At 41.1% G+C, this 21306-nt stretch overlaps 1 protein-coding gene and 1 long non-coding RNA gene across 2 annotated transcripts in view; one reads left to right on the top strand and one right to left on the bottom strand.

Moving 5' to 3' along the window:
* Positions 1-21306, top strand: part of LOC308662277 — a 907910-nt gene that overhangs the window by 38815 nt on the left and 847789 nt on the right. The window lies entirely within an intron of this gene.
* Positions 1-21306, bottom strand: part of PLPPR1 (phospholipid phosphatase related 1) — a gene marked incomplete at both ends in the record, with an annotated part of 68223 nt that overhangs the window by 27524 nt on the left and 19393 nt on the right. The window contains one exon of the mRNA XM_081317881.1: positions 133-321. Coding sequence (XP_081174007.1) covers positions 133-321 — 189 coding nt within the window. The remainder of the gene's footprint in view (positions 1-132; positions 322-21306) is intronic.

Genomic DNA, 21306 nt, shown 5'->3' with positions numbered 1-21306 from the left:
TTGGATAAAAATCATGAGGGTGTAAAAGGAATAAAGTCTCTTCTCTGGGAAGTCAGCAATCAACAATCCAAGAGTCAAAGAATCTTTAAAATATGCATTTACGTATATATTTAATATATTCAATCTACTTACAATTGCTGTTGGGGTTGCAGCCAGGACACAGTAGAGGACAAGAGGGGAAATGAAGCTTTCATCCTCTATTCCTGGATATGGTTTCATCAAATTGCTGTCTTGACAGAAGAAGCCTTGAATATGTACCTGGAAAGTGTCTGTGCACTCGAAGTAGTAGGCAAGCAAGACCGTCCCAGCCATAATGACAAGCTGAAAATACAGCATGGTGATAACGAGACATTAGCAGCTGCTCAGCACTTACGCCTCTGACAGTTGCCACCCTCCATTTTCACTGCCATCATTCCAGCAGCAAATGCCCACATCGGTGCAGGAATGCGCTGGGATGAATGTCTGCCCTCCGGAGCACTTCTTACATAAATCGCAAAGTAACTCCCCCTTCTACTCCCAGGGAAGTTTTGGGGGCTACAAAGCACCTCAGAAAAAAGAACAGGAGGTACCGCCCTGACTTATTCCAAAGCGTGTAGTTGTTACCAGCAGTGTGGATCAATGCAAATGAAACGGGGCAAACACCCTATCAGTTAAGTAATCTGGGCTGGAATAAACACTCCCCAGCCCACAAGGCTGAGGAAAGTAACATACAGATGGAAAAGAAACCTTAGGGGGGGGGAATCTAGTGAGATTTACTCTGGAGGGTGCATAGTAATGTAGCCAAGGAGTTTCAGAAGGAAGGGAAGCAAAACAGTGACACTGACAATCCTCCGCTGTTCTCTCTCCACCTACTACCTATTTTTAGCTCCCTAGCTTCCATCAGAATATGCCGTATTTTAGGGTTTTAATTCTTTTTGGGGGCTGCATCCTACTGTTGTACTCAGTATTCCGTATCTTTCTCGTTTTATTTATTTATTTTTAAATTTGTTGGCCGCCCTTCTCGCCCATTTTGACTGAAACAGGCCTAAGAAGAACATTTCAAATATTCCAGCTAATTTGGTTTGGAAATTAGTCCAGCTCCTCCCCCCACAACTACCATAAAAAGCACTATGCCTTATTTCGGGATTTGTTTGTTTGTTTGATTGTTTAATGTATTTGATTTATGTCCTCCCTTTCAATCCTAGTAGGATGATCCTATTAGCAATGTAATAAATTAAAAGCAACACAAATTATTAACATGCATACACAATTAGTTAAAACAAAAAACAAAAAATCCTTTACACAGTTCAGAGTATCAGGCTGAAAGCGCTGAATTTAATCCCAACTTGGAACCCCAGAAATTCCTTTCTCCCCATGCAGTCTGTAAAAAGCTTCTGGCAGGCAATATTAATAATTACAATAATTACAAGGCTCACTCAAAGTCCACCTCATTCAGGGGAAAAAAAACAAATTACAAAGAAGCAAATAAAATAAATTTTTAAAAAGGAAGAAAGGAAGGAAGCAACAGGAAGAGAGGAATTGATCAGAAATGCTAATAAAGAGGCTCAGGATGAACGTAATGGAGGTGCAACTGGCCCGGCACTATTGTTGCTGAGGTCTATTATTGCCTTCCCGAACTGAGGAATAAGTTCATGTCTTTCCAAAGCTAAACCCAGCTTTCTCAAAGAGGTGTGAAGTCATCCCCATGGGAAAAGTTATAGGAAATATCCCGATATCTGTTTGGATACAACTCTGCCAAGCAGAATCCCTACAGGAAATCCCTAACTTGCCTTACTGGCGACGTTCTCCTTTGGGACCTCAGAAGAAAACAACAAGAGAGGAGCTTTCTTTGGCATGACATACTACTCAGTGTGGAAGGTGTAGTTGAGAAGGGGAAGCCAAAACCCTGAAGAAAAACGACAATGCAAAAGGATAGCATGCTTGTGTCGCCGAAGATATGCTTTCAAAAACAATTTATAAAACTAATAATAAAGGCAGACTATTAATAAAATGATAAACTGATAAAGCAGATTTGAACGAACTCAGAATAATGTTAAGTAGGCTCACGCAGCAGAGAAAATTAACATGAAAAAAGAGTGGGTTTCCTGAACAAGGGTATCAAAAGCCAATTTTAAGAAGGATAAAAAAAATGGAGGACAACTAAAGAAACTAAATACAGGAACACATAAGGTTTAGCAAAGGTCTAAAAACAAGAAGGAAATGGGAAGAGGGCCACTTCACAAACAGGTAACCCAGATATGTAGAGCTAGTATCAGGAAACCAAAAATTCAAAGGATGCTAAGAATAACAAAAAAGGGCACATTTAGATATGTTCAAAATAGAAGGGAAAAAATAATGAGCACACCAGCTTCTCTGTGAATGGAGGAATGCGTCTCAAATCTGTAGATGATTAAAAAGCTGGTTGAGATTAATATATTAGTAAGTTGCTGAAAATTCAAAACAATTTTGATAGACTGAAAAATACGCTGAAGGTAATACGATGAAAGGTAACAGAGACAAGTGCAAAGTTCTTCACTTAATAGCACTTACACTTATATACCCCCTTCACAGTGCTTTACAGCCCTCTCTAAGCGGTTTACATAATCAGCATATTACCCCAAACAATCTGAGTCCTCATTTTAACGACTTTGGAAGGGTGGAAAGGCTGAGTCAACCTTAAGCTGGTCAGGATCGAACTGCTAGCAGCAGAATTAGTCTACAATATTGCATTCTAACCACTGCGCCATCACGGCTCTCAAGAAACGAAAATCAGATACATAAGAAGGGGGGAATGGCTTCATAATAGTGTGATAAAGCTACTTGTGTGTTTTTGTTTTCTTTTTAAAAAAACACCCTTGGAATAGAAGCTGATGGCAAGCTGAGGATAAGAGTAGTGTGATATGGCTGTAAAAAGCTAAATGCCACTTTAACCTACATCAATGTTGATTTTCAAATTACTGTTCATAATCAACACACTAACAAAGGTGTGTGACAACAACATCCGTTATTTTATGGGTGTAGGCAAAAGTGTGTATCCTGAGTTTTTCACTAAAACGTGAAATGGAACAAAGCGTTGGATCAAATAAAACTGATTTCTAGCAATCTCTGCCCTTGCATCCTTCACCTTACACAGATGTCTCAAATGTTTGCAACAGGACGTAGCGGATGGGAACTCCAACCATCCATTCAATATGAAATAAAGAACAGTGCCCAATTGGTTGTTTACAGGTAGTCCCTGACTTACAACTGTTCATTTAGTAACTGTGTGGAAGTTACAATGGAACTGAAAAAGTGACTTATGACCGTTTTTCACACTTACGACCGTTGCAGCATCCCCTTGGTCCTGTGATCAGAATTTGGATGCTTCACAACTGGCATGTATTTTTGACAATTGCAGTGTCTCAGGGACATGTGATCACCTTTGGCAACCTTCTGACAATGGGGAAGCCAGATTCACTTAATAACCGTGTCATTAACTGCAGTGATTCATTTAACAACTGGGGCAAATACACTGGACAACTATCTTGCTTAGCAATGGACATTTTGGGCTCATAAGTCAAGGACTACCTGTAATTTACTTCAGGAGGCAAGCTAAAATCAGAGGTTTTCCTTTCCTTTTATTATGTATTCCTTTACTATCATATTTTAAACTGCTATATGCCATGAAAAATAGAAGCAGACAAGATATTTCTTTGCTCCTTCACAATGTGGTTGTTATGCATTGAGAACGTCTACCTTAAATGAAAACGACACAAATTTCCACCTCCTGTTACTATAAAGGCTGTGCATCACATGAAAGCAAAGCAAAGCAAAAACAAAAACACCATATAGAACAGCAGTTCCTAGGGATACAGTAAAATAGAAATGATGAAAAGAACTACACTGCCTCCTTGCGAAGGAAAAAAAAAGGCAACCTTGAAAAACATTTTTTTTTCACTTGAATGCCTACCGCAACCTCACTTTCCTCTCCTTTCACTGTTAGGCCAAGTTGGCAGCAGTGCCAAAGTAGACAGATGGCTGTTTGGTCTAACCATCTGCAAGAATATGCAGTTTAGCTAGATCAGGGGTAAGCAACCTTGGCTCTTTTATGACTCGTGGACTTCAACTCCCAGAATTCCTGAGCCAGGCACGGCTCAGCTTGGAAACCTCTCCCTTTCCCCTCAGCATGGCTGGCTCAGGAATTCTGGGAGTTGAAGTCCACGAGTCATAAAAGAGCCAAAGTTGCCTACCCCTGAGCTAGAGAATGCAGTATTACAACTAGTAAGAGAGAGAGAGGCATTGTCCTGATTCTTAGGAAAATAAAAAACTGAAGGCAACTGTGTGAAGACAAAAATCTGGGTTCATGCAACCTTTGTTTGAACAACACAACAAGCCCAAATGTGGTGTAGCATGTTGGGTGAGCTCAGTCATCAGGAAGAGTAGTAGTTGTTGTCCCTAAATATTTAGATGCTGCATGGGGAGAAGATTCTCCATTGTTGCTTCTCCAGAAAACCCATTCTAGATTCCCACACAAATAACAACTCATAAGCCTATACAAAGGATTATGAAAAGACAAAAACAGCCCTGCCTTAAACGGAAGGATGGCCAGCTGTCATATGAAAGTGATGAGCCAGTCAAATTGAGCTGAATTTTCATAACCATCAAGGATCAGAGACGAATTCAGAAGAATCAGAGAGAGCACAGTCTCATCCAGCACAATGGAACCATTATTTCCTGGTACGTTTTATCAAGTTTTCAAAAAGCAAATTTCTTGTGTGAATTAAACTCCAATTGATCTAGCTTCCTTCAATTTAACATAGACATCAGGCTTTGATTTAGAACTTCCTTCAATTTTGATTAAAAAAAAACCCCAGAAATACAGCATTAGCACATTGTCTGGAAAGCATATTATCAAGCTCCTGTGGATGAGATGTTTGTCAAACGACATAATCACATGAGAAGCCAATTTGCATTTGGACAAACTTTCACTTACATAATCCTTTCATGAAACTGAGGAGGGAGGGAGACTGGATGAGGCAGGACTTACATAGTTCATCTTCCCATTTTAATTCTCCATACATGTAGACTGATCACACCAGGCTTTAGTAGTTCCAACTGTTTTAGACTTACAACCTGTTTCACTATATTGCGCAACTAGGCTTGTTGGAAAAACTACAGGTAATTCTTGACTTAGGACCACAATTGGGTCTGGGATTTCAGTTGCCAGCAATCTGGGACATTAAACAAGTCATCATGTGTGATGGCTGTAACTTTGAGGATAAGCCATAAACAACTTTTTTCCGAGACTCTCACGATTTTAAGCCATCATTAAACAAATGGCCATAAGTCTCGGACTACCCATAGAAGCTGAACTGAACCAGCCGATCAAGATCTGATTATTTGAATTGTATATACCTGAACTGAAAAGAAGGACTTCAGCTATACCTGAACTTAGGTCAAAAGTATGTGGGTTTTCTTCTGTGGGACCATCAATTTTGTCATCCCCAGACAAACTTGTGTATAGACATCACAGTAAATTAAAATAAAAGTTGTTTTATCTATCTGCCAAACAGCTTATTACTACCTAGTTCCAACCATGACATTAAACAATAGCTATGTGGTGAGAGCAGGCTAATTCTGCCCACGGCCTGGAGTTCGATCCTGACCAGCTCAAGGTCGTCTCAGCCTTCCATCCTTCCGAGGTCAGTAAAATGAGGGCCCAGATTATTGGGGGCAACATGCTGACTCTGTAAACCGCTTAGAGAGGGCTGTAAAGCACTGTAAAGCGGTATATAAGTCTTATTGCTATTGCTATGCAGTTTTACTAGGCTAATTTGAGTTTTACAAAACAATTTCATCTGAGGAAAAAATACTCGTTTGCAGAAATTCAAATTGGGGTCCAGTCTGTGGCAGAGGTGGAATTTGGTTCCAGCAAGATTTTCCTAAAATATGCTGGGGAGTAGAAACAAACAAACAATAATTGGTCCTGTAGAATTTAGCAGGCACAAAATAAAATAAAATAAAAAACACCCTGATTTTTTTTAATCTTAAGACGGGCTCCAGATTTCCTGTAAAAATTCCCTTAAAACGTATCCTTTAAATCTTCCTGCACAGTTCTTTTTCCCCTCACTTTAATTAAAAGAAAAAAGAAAAGAAACACCAGAGTTTAAGTGCTGAATGATAGCTAGTCCTTGAGCTCCACTGATCCGTGTTTCTATTTAAACTCGCATGAGCTTCTACAGAACTTCAGAAGATTACGCAGCAGGGGCCATTAATGCTTTGTCAGTTTTCTTTTTCAGACAATGCTGTTTGAAGAATATCGTGTATTTTTCCTCCATCAAAACCATTTAATATCCTAAAGAAAGCTAGGCTTTCATTTAATTTTCTCACAGTGGTTAATCTGAGTCTTGTGCGTGGCAAATGAGGGATTCCTAGACTGTGCCCTTTTCTGTTGAAAATGGAAGATTAAAAGTGACATTTGGAAGTAGGAGCAAAGGGAGTCTAATTGTTCAATCCTATGTATGTCAACTTACAACCAGGTTTCATGGGGTTATTTCTTATTTCCAGAGTGTTTGCAGAGTTACCATTCAAATCAGTGCATACTATGAATAAAAAGTTCAAAGCTACTGAGGTTTACCATGCGAGGGGAATACTTTGCCTCTACACACCCTTCTTTATTGAATACCAGTGACAACAAACCAGAGATGACTGTAGTACATGATTAGGATTAGGATTTCTCCCCCCCGCCCCTTTCTGTAATCATATCCTTGGTAGGAACATACCCTCATATGCCCAACCTCTAATTTTTAATTAGAAATTGACACCCCCCCAAATCAGGCTCCCCACATCTAACCCATAATACAACCCATGGATTAAAGGTAAAGGTTCCCCCGCACTTGCGTGCTAGTCGTTTCCAACTCTAGGGGCCGGTGCTCATCTCCGTTTCAAAGCCGAAGAGCCAGCGCTTGTCCGAGGACGTCTCCATGGTCATGTGGCCAGCATGACTAGACGCCAAAGGCGCACAGAACGCTGTTACCTTCCCACCGGAGTGGTCCCTATTTTTCTACTTGCATTTTTACGTGCTTTCGAACTGCTAGGTTGGCAGAAGCTGGGACGAGTAACAGGCGCTCACTCTGTTACGCGGCACTCGGTATTCGACCCACCAAACTGCCGATCTTCTGATCAACAAGCTCCTAAAAACAACAGTGACAGATAGGATAATGGATAACTGTTTGCAGTAAACCGCAAAACAGTAGTTTTGTAGAAAAGAAATTTATATAAGAAAAAAACCCAACAAGAACTCTACTCCCACAGCTAGTCTCTCAGAGATGACAAGGTACATAGATTGGTGTGGCATCTGCCCTTTGTATGAAATGGCAGAAGTCGAAACAAAAATAAAAATAAATGTAGAGTATTAAACAAATCTCACAAACACACTTACTTAAAACGTAACGTTATGTAATGGCAACTGCTTATGGCTCCTCATGAAGCAACACCTGCTGATTGCCTGAAAGCAGAGCTTAAGAATGGCAAGTAAAATAAAACACAAACTCAGGGACAAAATTCCCTCTGCATCTGTAACCCAAACAAGCCTTCTCAGAAACAAGAGCTCAAGAGCAAATCCATCTTCTGAATACAGGTAGTCCTTGACTCGCAACTATAATGAAGCTTGCCCATTATGGCCGAAAGTCGTGACGACTGTTAACTGAAGTGCCCATGTGACTGGCTCACTTAAGAATCGCCATCCCTGCTCTATCTGATGTAGTCATTAAGCGGAGTATGAGATGACCCAGGGGTACCGGAGCCGGCCCTGGGAGGCCTAGCATAGGCCCAGTCCTGGACTTCCCAAGGCCTCCCCCACTCCCTGGGGCACCCCATGCTCCATTTCCAACTCCTTTGGAGTTCCCACAGGCCTTGGGTCTGCTTCCCACAATATTGGGCCCCACATACTCCTCCTCACCCAGCATCACCATTGCACACTTACCTGCAGAACTCATGTTAACTAAGGGCAAACTTGTAAGTTGAGGAGTACCTGTATGTTGTGTTTTATATTACATGTGATATTCTTGAAGACTAAGGTTGAGACTGGCTCAATAAACCTTATTCTATTGTTCATTATGTGATTACATAATATTTCTAGGAAAACCACCAAAGAATGCTATCTAAGGATGTTATCAGAGTTCTACTTTTAAGGTCTTTATACTTGTTATGGAACAAAGATCAATTTGACTTATAATTTAAATATGCACAGGGATTATCTAAAATTCCCTCCAAGGGTCTGCAAGTGTGTTTTTCATTACTGATGCCAACCAAATATTTCCCTAAGTTTTAAAAGGTTTTAATGTAGCTTCATAAGAAAAACAAAATGCTCTGTGATAGTTAAGATTTGGTTATTTATCTCTTCTTTACCTATACATAGATAGGCAAGCAGCCAGGTAGATATGCAGAGGAAAACACTGACTCAAATTCAAGTGAATATTAAATTTAAAAATGTAATGTTCATAAGTCTATCCAATAAGAAGCAGCTCAAATATATAGAAAGGCCTTCTGAAAAGTATGGCTAGAGAAATGTTGACTCGGTTCATATTTCTTTTATATACTGATCTAGTACCATTATCGTAAAACAATAATCCCAAATTTTGTTATGCAGCTCTACAATAATAAATTGAATCAGTGGTGGGATTCAAATACCTGAACAACCGGTTCTCTGCATGGATGCAGGCCTGGGCCTCCAAGGCCTAGAATGGACTTCCGGAAGTGACATCCACGCACTTCCTGTGGGCCGTTCTAGGCCTGGGAGGCCGCCTCCTGGCCTCTGAGGCCTAGAACGGTCTTCTAGAAGTGACATACACGCACTTCCTGTGGGCCATTCTAGGCCCGGGAGGCCTCCTCCAGGCCTCTGGGGCCTAGACCGGACTTCTGTTAGTGACATACACGCACTTCCATTGGGCCGTTCTAGGTCTAGGAGGCCTCCTGCAGGCCTCCAAGGCCTAGAATGGACTTCCAGAACCAATGTGAGTTCAGCCGGTTCTCCACAACATTTAGCTACCGAACCTGTACGTACCGGCTGAATCCCACCACTGAATTGAATTAAAGAATGAGTTCCCGTGTCTTGATTACTGCATGCATTTTTAATGAGAAACTAAAATGTGCTTATAGTTCCACCATTGTATGGGTTTGTTTAAGATGTAAATAATAGTTTGTCAACTATCAAGGTGGGCTAATACAACGTATTAAGCTAAACCAAAGAAGCTGCATGAAGGCTTAGGATACTGTATGAAGAATTATGTATGAAAAAGTCTCTATCGCTAGGAAAGGTAGAAGCAAAAAAGAAGATGATAAACAGCAAGATGGATGGGGTGCATCGTTAGGAAAATTGAAAGACCTGGTTAGAGACAGAACATCATGGAGAAAAACTATGTGGTCACTTAGAGCTGACACTGACTTGATGGCAGATGAGTCATTCATTTATGCATGAAGACCAATGCGTGCAGCGTATGTAATTCTTTTGGATTGTTCCTCTGTCTGTGGGATAATGCAGCTGAAATCCTGAAGGTGGAGATAAATGTTTGTGAGAGGAGAAAAGGCAAGAAAGAACATGCAGATTCTTAATCTCTGGAGTAGCAGATTTATCAATCATACTCGGAATGTCAACCATATGATGGAATGCTTGTGAAGACTGTACCTGGTAGCTTGCTGTTACACATTTGCTGCAACAATTTTATTTTTCTAATTTCTATTTTTCTAATAAAATACAGGAAACCCATCAGCAGGGGGCATTCTATTCAAATTCAGTAGTGACCTAGAAATTGTCTGCAACAAGCAGCAAAGCTGTTTGGGTTTTTTTTTAAAAAAAAATGTTTGCCTCGATAAATTTGAATTGCTTTAAAATGAAAATATGACCTGAGGATGCACCATCTACTCTAGATTAAAATTAAACTAATAATGGGTTCCTTCCCATTTATCATTTTGTGGTCAAGGCTGTATGTACAGAACATTCTCAGTATTACTGTCATGCTTCTCTCCCATCAAAATTGGTTTCACACTTTAAACTAAATCAGATTGTTTTAAATATTTAAATATGTCAACAATTATTAGCAGTTTGGTTTTTTTACAACACAATCCAATTCCAAATAAATCACATTATGGCTTAATAATGCAATGTTGAAAAGTAAAATTTGGTGAGGACTGTATGAATTTTCTATTAGCGATTCTCATCTTCTGAATTTGAAGTGCAGTTCCTGAGACTTTCTAGATCAGGGTGTTTCAACCTTTTCACCCATTGTACCACTTTTAGGATATGGCAACATCCGAGTACCACCAGTCGCCTAGCAAGATGTCAAAAACTTGATGACCAAAAAAAAAAGTGATGAAGTACAGGTAGTCCTCAACTTACAACAGTTTGCTTAGTGACTGTTTGAAGTTACAATGGCACTGAAAAAAGTGCCCGCCAAGCCACAGCCGAGCGAGACATCTGCCTGCCTGCCTGGCGGCGCTCTTCCTCCTGTCCGAGGTTTCCATTGTTGTGACCATTTCTGTTGAGGATTGGCAGCAGGGATGGGGTGGGGTGGGGTGTTTGGTTTTTATCCCCCCCCCTCTGCTGAGTGGTTGCAGCAGATTTTGGTCACTTCACATGACCCTGGGACACTGTGACCGTCATAAATATGAATCAGTTCCCAAACATCTGGATGTAAATCACAGGACCCTGGAGATGCTGCAACATTCCAGCTGATTGGCGCTTCTTCTGGGCTCAGAAGAACCAGGATCAGTGCTGAGGTCCAGCTGGAGCCTGGCGCTGATCCTGGCGCTTCCACTGAGCCCTGACAGCCCCGAAGAAGTGCTGATCCTGGCGCTTCCGCTGAACCCTGACAGCCCTGCAGCTCCAGCCATCTCTCGCTCAGGCTTGTGCGATGCTGCCACCGGTTCAGCTCATTCCCCTTCCCTGCTACCACTTTTCTAGGATGGTTGTGTACCACCTGCCAGGTGCCAATGTACCACAGGTGGTACCCGTACCACTGGTTGAAAAGCCCTGTTCTAGAAAGAGCACTGAATCAGTTGAAGTCTGCATATATTTCAACAGTTAATTTTTTTCACAAATAATTTCCATTTTTTTTATAATGCCCCTGATTTATTCCAATGGCTTACTACAGGCATTAAGGAATGGCAGCATTGCTTGGTCTCAAAGTGTACACACACATAACACACATTTAAACATACTATATACAACATATGTATATGTGAGCCATCTCTTGATAAACACTGTAAGACTTTCCCTATCCACCCCCCCTTTTCCTTGCTTATGAAAGTGCAACAAGTTGTTCACAAGATAATTGTTTTATACTTCAAAAAATTCCCAACTGTACTGATAGATGGATCAGAAAAGGATAATTTTGGGCATATTTTCTGTGTAATTCATTCATTCTATCCTTACCTCTTGTCTCTCCTTTGTGCGTCTCACTAATTCTTCTGAGCATGTGTATTTCTTTGAAAAAACACTATGGATCTGGAATGACATACTAATGCAATTCCACACTCGCCTCTTCTTTCCTTCTGAGTTTCCCCGTCTCTTCAGTTTTGTTTTGTTTTTAAATCCCATTTATATCCCGCCCTTCTCCGAAGACTCAGGGCTGGTTACAATCTAAGAAGCACAAATCAATGTGCTTAGTTTTATTAGTTCCCTTCTATCTTTCCTTCATTTTCCTACTGCCTCCAATTTGACCCCGTTTGGTTCCCCTTCCTCTTATCTTTCTCTCTACCATCACTATTAGTTTTCTTCTGAACCTCATTTTTGCATTTTTCTCTTATTGGCAGCAATCACTAGTAGAAATACTGCTAATGCTAAAAAAATTTAATTGGCTTTGTCTTCTGAGTTAGAGGAAGCATAATCTCTTGTTATGAACAGGTTTCTCTTGCCATTCTCAGGTCCAGCAAGATGTCTTCCCACCCAGCAATAAATAACATAAAGTAATTAAAGAAAATTAAAAGCAGTCATTTTTGAAAATTAATTGCCTTATAGTGCCTATAACAACCATCAATAAGAAGCAAACTAGACAATATGGCAATTTTGTATTGCTCTAGTTTTATTCTGAAGTTTATTTTAATTACAAACATATGGTTGCTTCTTCCAGACTGGGACAACCATGCATGGGATGTGACAAAACTAAACTCCCCCACTCTAACCCAACTTTTTTTTCCAGAGATAGCTAGATACCTTTGGTGTGTTTTAATGCTCTTCTAGCACTTATGGGGGGAATTGGGGGGGGGGGAGAACTTTATGCAAATATGGGGAACTTTTTAAGAATCCAATTAAAGGAGTGAAGCTTAAATTTTATCCCCTTCTGATCAGCATCAACCAATCCTGCCCTTGCAATTATGCAAAGAAAACTGTAAATAAGTATGAACCATGATATTCTGCACCATTTTTTTAATGATGCCTCACTACGTTGTTGTTGTTAGTTGCGAAGTTGTGTCCAACCTATCGCGACCCCATGGACCACGTTCCTCCAGGCCTTCCTGTCCTCTACCATCTTCTGGAGTCCATTTAGGCTTACTGCTTCAGTGACTCCATCCAGCCACCTCATTCTCTGTCGTCCCCTTCTTCTCACTATACCTACTGCCTCACTATACCCACTGCCTCACTATACCTATCCAATAAACCCCTCCCCCAAATGACTGGATAATTTTACAAAATGGTGAGCTAAATAGAAACAGTGAGTGCATAGCAGCAATTTTAAACAGTGTTAATTGAATTGCAAGAAGAAAGGAAGAAGAAATAAAAACAACATGTAGATATGTGGGATAGTTGCATACATACTCTTATCAACTAACTAAACATGCACAAGAGAATTAATGTGGAAGAGAAAGAAGGGATGGTAACAATAGCTCCTTTCAAAGAGAGTCTCTGGAACTGAAGCTCTGTAGAATATATACAGCATCAAAGACGTTAGCTTTTCTTCCGAGATGAATTTTGTCATTACAAAACAAAAAGTGCAAAAGAATATAGATCCTAGAATGATTATGATCATGAAAGGGGTATTTTTAAAATTGCTATAGTTGCCCAAGCACATTTATTGGTCCAGACAATTATAGTCTTAAGATGACATGATTTGACGAACATATGATACCATTACACAACTAATGATATAATCAGTATAAGTCACGTAAATTGTTCCATGACCGTATAGTCCAGACATGTCAAACACAAGGCCCGGGGGCCAGATCCGGCCCATGAAGTGGTTTCATGCGGCCTGAGAAGCCATCCTGGAAACAGTGAGGGAACGGCCCCCACTGCCTTGGCCCAGAGACCCTCCTTCTGTCAGAGACCCTCAGATCTGTCCCACTCCTGCCCAGGCCCCCATAGGCACCCTTGATGCGAACGATGTAGAGCTGGCCATGCCCACCCAGTAGGCCATATGCACTCTAGCCACGCCCACCCAGTAGGCCACGCCCACCCAGGCCATACCCACCTGGCCCCCTGAGGGCAACCGCAATGCTGATGCGGCCCTCAATGAAATCGAGTTTGACACCCCTGGTATAGTCCAAGAAAACCAGTTATATTCTGGTAAAATCTCAATAGTACAGATTGAGATTGGTCCTTATGCAGAAGACAATCTTGAATTCTTAAGAGTAGGTAGCAGGGCCTTGACTGAAGTTATGTACAGGTAATATTCTATGGGCAACCTTACAGGATACAGGTTATCCAGACCAAAAAACTGCAGTCATTAATTTCTCGATGTTTTCCCTTGCTAGTTTTCCTCCTGGCCCACTCAAGGATATGCAAGCTTCTTGCACCCTAAATTATTTTAGACTTTCATTCCATTTTACTCACATTTAACTTTGATATATTATCACTCATTCACATTTGTTCTAAAATCTGAAGTTACTTAGGGACTTTTTTTTTTGAGTAAAAGTGAAAAAAAAATGAACATGTGATTCATGGTTTTTATGATTAGGTAGAATAGATTATAGAAAGAAACTGCTATACATGCCCAAGGGCATTTATATCTCAGCAAAAGTCTCAATCTGGCTGTCAACATCCAGCTAGTATAATATTACATTTTCATGTGATGGGGGATCTAGTTTTACAGCAATGTTAAGTAGCATAATGTTGTACACAGGACGTTCAAATTGCCCACAGAAAATGCTCTTAATGTGCTCTTGGATTTTTCCATAATAGCTGATTTGCACAAGTTAACAGGAGCCATTTTTCTTAGGAAAGGCATGTAAATATTGAGTTCTGAAATCACACTAAGCCATGGGTGTCAAACTCGCCGTGTCACGTGACATGTCGCAATGTATCGCGACTTTTTTTTTTTGCATTACCGGAGCTGGGGTGTGCGTGGCCTCCATATAAGGCAACCAGCCCGTGGGCCGGCAGTTTGACACCCATGCACTAAGCTTTATTATGCTTACTCACAGCTTACCAAAAGATGGGATCTCATCAACTCTGCTTCAATAACCATAGTGTATGGCTTAGTGTAAAACTGTGGAGTGACCAACTGGCAACAAAACCATGACTTTCAAATTGGATTCACATCTTAATACAAAAGATTCTCAAAGTGAATATAAAGATAAAAACCAGAAACATTTCTTCTGGGTTTAATGGAAAAAAGACTTGGGGGAAAATGGGACCTTTGATGTTATATATTTTGACAGCAGCAAGATTAATTTACGCACAAAAATGGAAGGACGCTTTGATTCTTACAATGGATGAATGGTTGCAACAGTTGATGGAAGTGCTAGAATATTCTGGATATTTCCTAAAGATTTTCGTTTTTACACTAGTTTTCAAGATTCTACCAATAGAAATCTATACCCTCAAGCAGTCCTGAGTGGTGCTGTTCTCAACTGCACTGATTGCTGTAAAATCTCCTCAAAGGTGTATCCTCTTGACCCAGAGGATTTTTGACAGAAGGGCAGCGGAGGAACTTGCCTTGTAACAAGGAAAATATCGCTTCTGGATGTTAATTATGTCCAATGCCTCTGAGAACCAATTTTGCCAGAAAAGAGCGAGGGGGAAAAAAGAAAAACCAACAAAAACGTTTTGGGATAAAAGGATTCCCTCCAAATTTTCCACAATACGATCAGGTCAAATATATTTTTAAAAGGCAAAATAAAATATTATCAATATTAATGCTAATAATATCACTAAACCTGTCTCCCAATATTTTGCAACCTAGAAACAAGCTAGTTCCGCCTCTACTGCAATCTTCACAAGCTAAACGGAATAGCAATCAAATCTTATGTAACAAAGGCAGCAGAATAGGCCCATCCCACATAAGAGAGAGAAAGCGGATTGGTACAGGAGGTCAAAGCTGTGTTTAACTACAGTTTCATTTTCACACTGCACTCCCTTATTTCTACCCCCCAACCTCTGCCACCTGAAGTAGCTGTCACACTGCAAAAAATAATGGCATTTTTTGATTGATGGCATGCCATAATTGATTTGCATAGTTTAGTTTTGCAAATTTTCATTCAGCACAGTTCAGCTCCTTTTCCTGATACAGGAGCACACATTTTGAATTTTTAGAATTGTTATTTAGCTTTCATTTAGTGTAGCTGAATACCATGGGAGGTTTGACACCACATTATAAAAATTAACCCTTCTTTATTTATTTTTAAAAGGAGAATTATACTGAGCTAACAGATGGTATTTTACTGTACAAATGGCTCATATGTACACAGCCTCTTCCCCACATTAAGTCTGTTTTCTGCTCTCAACGCATTTTATCCAATGAAAATGACTATCATTTTACAAGGAATTGTTGAAAGATAATCCCTTTCTCACCTGAAGTTGCTTGTCAGAAAGAAGTGTCTGGTTTAGTAATGTTATTTGATAGCAATTCAAACACCTATTGCAGATTTAGCAGTACTCACTTCATGCTATTTATAGAGAATGCCATGTAGTAATACTAATGCTTTATTTTCAAATGTGCGTGAAATACACTAAGCATATAGGAATATTCATTTATTAGAGTAATATCCCACTTTACCTCCAGGAGCACAAGGTAGCACACATAAGTGTTTCACTCTGTTTCCCCAGAGCAATAAGCATTAGCAGATGGATATAAATGGGAATTGGGTGTGTTTGTTAATATACAAGGTGAAATATTTTTAGAAACCATAATAAGAAAGTTGTTATCATTTCCATGAAGTTTAGCTCCTACTTACGTAGGGAATATAATGGGGATAAGACTTTTTTCTATTGGTTTTTACTGAAAACATAAGCCGATGGTGCATAATTCATTATTTTGGAACCTGTATTCAGGAACGTGGTCTGATTTTCTTCCAGTTTTTCTTTCTTTTCTTTTTTTTACTATACTTTAAGAGTTGACTTCACATACCGCAGAAATAAATATTCCCCTAAAAACATTTGTCTAACAGCAGATCAGATTATTTAAAAATAATTGTGGGCCACAATGGAATAAAATTAGTGCTTGACCTACAACAATAATGGACCCTGTCCATCACGGTCACAAATTGTGAAGGCTGTTAAGGGAGATGGCCTCACTTAACAAATCCCACTTCCTGCTCTCACTGCAGGTCGGTCAAGCAGAGCACAGGGTGCCTCAGGGTGGGGGAGGACCTGGGAGGACCGTCAAACAGCTCGATCCAAAATGGAGGCAGACGAGCAAAGCCAAAAAAAGATCAGAGGAGAGGGAGAGACCCCGGGTAGATTATGGCTCAGCTCTGCATTCCAATGCCAAAGAGGTTTCCAAACAAACCTACGAGGCCATGATGAGGCCTGATGCTTTGAAACACCACTTAGTGATCCATCCACTGGTTCGTTTTGCAAAAAAGTGAATGAAGCTGGGCCTCTGCCCCAATCAGGAAACTGTAGGCCTCCCCTAGTTCTTGCTAGGCTTTGGGGAAGCCAACCCCCCTGCATGAAAAGGAAGTAGCTCCAGGACAAGCTTCCCAAAACATGTCCCTTGCTTTATACCAAGGGGTCTTCAAACTTGGCCCTTTTATGACTTGTGGACTTCAACTCCCAGAATTCCTCAGCCAGCGTGCCTGGCTGAGGAATTCTGGGAATTGAGGTCCACAAGTCATAAAAGGGCCAGGTTTGAAGACCCCTGCTTTATACCCACTCTCTTTCACAAACCCACATTTTTTCTGACAAAGAAAAAAAGCTGGAAGGGACAGACGTATTGATCTTTCTCCCTCCTCCCTCAAACTGCTGAAACTAAACTCTCTGCCCTCCAGTCCCCATCCTCTTTTTAACCACTTAAATTTGGAGAAGCTTGCAGTCTCCTAACTTCCAGCTGATCACGGCAGAAAGCTCTGGAAGTGGGTGTCATTTACACATGAAATTGTCAGCACACTGAAAATGGTTGGCCACTTCCAGGAGGCAGCCACGTGGCCTGGGAATGAGTGGCCTTCCCTAACGTGAGATTCAGAAGTATTCAAAAGATAAGTGTGGGATCGGTGATTGGGGTGAGAACCCAGCAGTGCAAGAAAGGGGAGGGAGAGGTTGGTCGTAGAGATAAATGACCACATGGGTGCTGTAGCATCTGTAACTTCAAAGCAAGGTCATAAGTAGCTGGGGGGAGGGAGATCTGTTCTAACTTTGAACAGCTGCTAAGTGATTGGTCATTAAGTGAGGATGCCTGTACCAGGGGGTGAAGATCATATAGATAGCAATGTCCCGGAGACCTGGGGTGGATAACAGCATGTCTTTTGGAATGGAAGTGGTGGGCTGCAACGTTGGAGAGTGGATTATTTAAAAAAAAAAGGCCAGCAGGCTACACAAGGCTGTTGGGCAGGCTTCCTGAGAAAAAGCCTGCTTCCAAATGACGAACACAGCCAGATTAGAAAGGAAAAGAGCCCTTCTTTGCGATCTCTTATGAAAGTTTTTAATGATATTACCAACTGCTATGAAAGCTGTTTGCATATTCCCATCGCCACTGAGTTCTTCAGCAACTCTCATTTTTATCTTCCATTTTGATATCCTGCTGGGTGAAGAAATTAAAGGTTGTTGTTGTTGTTGTTAGCTGCGAAGTCGTGTCCGACCCATCGCGACCCTATGGACAACATTCCTCCAGGCCTTCCTGTCTTCTACCATCTTCTGGAGTCTATTTAAGCTCACGCCTACTGCTTCAGTGACTCCATCCAGCCACCTCATTCTCTGTCGTCCCCTTCTTCTCTTGCCCTCAATCTTTCCCAGCATTAGGCTCTTCTCCAGTGAGTCCTTCCTTCTCATTAGGTGGCCAAAGTATTTGAGTTTTAGCTTCAGGATCTGGCCTTCTAAAGAGCAGTCAGGATTGATCTCCTCTAGGACTGACCGGTTTGATCGCCTTGCAGTCCAAGGGACTCGCAGGAGTCTTCTCCAGCACCATAGTTCAAAGGCCTCAATTCTTTGGCGCTCAGCCTTTCTTATGGTCCAACTTTCACTGCCATACATTGCAACTGGGAAGACCATAGCCTTGACTATACGCACTTTTGTTGACAGGGTGATGTCTCTGCTTTTTAGTGTGCTGTCTAGATTTGCCATGGCTTTCCTCCCCAGGAGCAAGCGTCTTTTAATTTCTTGGCTACAGTCCCCATCTGCAGTGATCTTGGAGCCCAGGAAAACAAAATCTGTCACTACCTCCATTTCTTCCCCATCTATTTGCCAGGAATTGAGAGGGCCAGTTGCCATGATCTTGGTTTTCTTAATGTTAAGTTTCAACCCAAATTTTGCACTCTCCTTCTTCACCCGCAACAAGAGGCTCTTTAGTTCTTCTTCACTTTCTGCCATTAGAGTGGTATCATCTGCGTATCTTAGGTTGTTGATATTTCTTCCGGCAATCTTAATTCCAACTTTTGATTCATCTAGCCCTGCCTTTCTCATGATGTGCTCTGCATATAAGTTAAATAGGCAGGGCGACAGTATACAGCCTTGCCGGACTCCTTTCCCAATTTTGAACCAATCAGTGGTTCCGTGTCCAGTTCTCACTGTTGCTTCTTGACCCGCATATAGGTTTCTCAAGAGACAAATAAGATGGTCTGGTACTCCCATCTCTTTAAGAACTTGCCACAGTTTGTTATGATCCACACAATCAAAGGCTTTAGCATAGTCAATGAAGCAGAAGTAGATGTTTTTCTGGAACTCCCTAGCTTTCTCCATGATCCAGCGTATGTTGGCAATTTGATCTCTAGTTCCTCTGCCTCTTCGAAATCCTGCCTGTACTTCTGGTAGTTCTCGATCCACATACTGCTGAAGTCTAGCTTGTAGGATTTTAAGCATGACTTTACTAGCATGAGAAATGAGTGCAATGGTGCGATAGTTTGAACATTCTTTGGCACTGCCTTTCTTTGGAATTGGAATGTAAACTGATCTTTTCCAATCCTGTGGCCACTGTTGAGTTTTCCAAATTTGCTGGCAAATTGAGTGTAGCACTTTTACTGCACTGTCTTTTAAGATTTTGAATAGCTCAGCTGGAATACTGTCACCTCCACTAGCTTTGTTGTTGCTCAGCTTTTCTAAGGCCCACTTCACCTCGCATTCTAGGATGTCTGGCTCGAGGTCAGTGACCACATCATTGTGATTATCTGGGACGTTAAGCTCATTCTTGTATAGTTCTTCTGTGTAATTTTGCCACCTCTTCTTAATCTCTTCTGCCTCTGTTAGGTCCCTGCCATTTTGGTCCTTTATCATGCCCATTTTTGCATGAAACGTTCTCTTCATCTCTCCAATTTTCTTGAAAAGATCTCTGGTCCTCCCTATTCTATTGTTTTCTTCTATTTCTTTGCACTGTTCATTTAAGAAGGCATTCTTATCTCTTCTAGCTATTCTCTGGAATTCTGCATTCAATTGGGCATATCTATGTTTTTCTCCCTTGCCTTTCGCTTCCCTCCTTTCCTCAGCTATTTGCAAAGCTTCCTCAGACAGCCATTTTGCTTTCTTGCATTTCTTTTTCTTTGGGATAGTTTTGGTTGCTACCTGTTGTACAATGTCACGAACCTCTGTCCATAGTTCTTCAGGCACTCTGTCTATCAGATCTAATTCCTTAAATCTATTTGTCACCTCTACTGTATATTCAACAGGGATATGATTTAATTCATACCTGACTGGCCTAGTGCTTTTCCCTACTTTCTTCAGTTTAAGCCTAAACTTTGCAAGGAGAAGCTCCTGGTCTGAGCCACAGTCAGCTCCTGGTCTTGTTTTTACCGACTGTATAGAGCTTCTCCATCTTTGGCTGCAGAGCATATAGTCAATCTGATTTCTGTGTTGACCATCTGGTGATGTCCATGTGTAGAGCCGTCTCTTGGGTTGTTGGAAAAGAGTGTTTGCTATGACCATCGTATTCTCTTGACAAAATTCTATCAGCCTGTGCCCTGCTTCATTTTGTACTCCAAGGCCAAACTTGCCTGTTATTCCAGTTATTTTTTGGCTTCCTACTTTAGCATTCCAATCCCCCATGATGATAAGGACATCATTTTTTGGTGTTACTTCTATAAGGTGCTGTAGGGCTTCATAGAACCGGTCAATTTCATCCTCTTCAGCACTGGTGGTTGGGGCATAGACTTGGACTACTGTGATATTGAATGGTTTGCCTTGGATTCGAACTGAGATCATTCTGTCATTTTGAGGATTGTATCCCAGTATTGATTTTCCTACTCTTTTATTGACTATGAAGGCTACTCCATTTCTTCTGAGGGATTCTTGCCCGCAGTAGTATACCTGATGGTCATCTGAATTAAAATTCACCCATTCCTGTCCATTTTAGTTCGCTGATACCTAAGATGTCGATGTTCAGTCTTGTCATCTCTTGTTTGACCACGTCCAGCTTTCCTTGATTCATGGATCTTACATTCCAGGTTCCTATGGAGAAAAAATCTTTACAGCATCGGACTTTCCTTTCACCACCAGACATGTCCACAGCTGAGCGTCCTTTCGGCTTTGGCCCAGTCGCTTCATTCTTTCTGGCGCTACTAGTACTAGCCCTCTGCTCTTCCCCAGTAGCATATTGGACGCCTTCCGACCTGAGGGGCTCATCTTCCAGCGTCATATCGTTTTGCCTTTTGGTACTGTCCATAGGGTTTTCATGGCAAAGATACTGGAGTGGGTTGCCATTTCCTTCTCCAGTGGATCACGTTTTGTCAGAACTCTCAGCTATGACCTGTCCGTCTTGGGTGGCCCTGCACGGCATAGCTCATAGCTTCATTGAATTACGCAAGCCCCTTCGCCACGACAAGGCAGTAATCCATGAAGGGGAAATTAAAGGTAGAATATGAAAAACACACGTTCATATTTCAAGATGTTGTATGAAGCAGATGAAAACTAAACATCTTGAAATATGAATGTGTTTTTTTCCATATTCTACCTTCTACCTCTCTTTGTGTGTGTGTGTGTGTGTGTGTGTG

Source organism: Vipera berus, assembly GCF_964194415.1.
Source record: "Vipera berus genome assembly, chromosome: 2".
Lineage (NCBI taxonomy): Eukaryota > Metazoa > Chordata > Lepidosauria > Squamata > Viperidae > Vipera > Vipera berus.
This window is presented reverse-complemented; position numbering and strand designations above follow the sequence as displayed.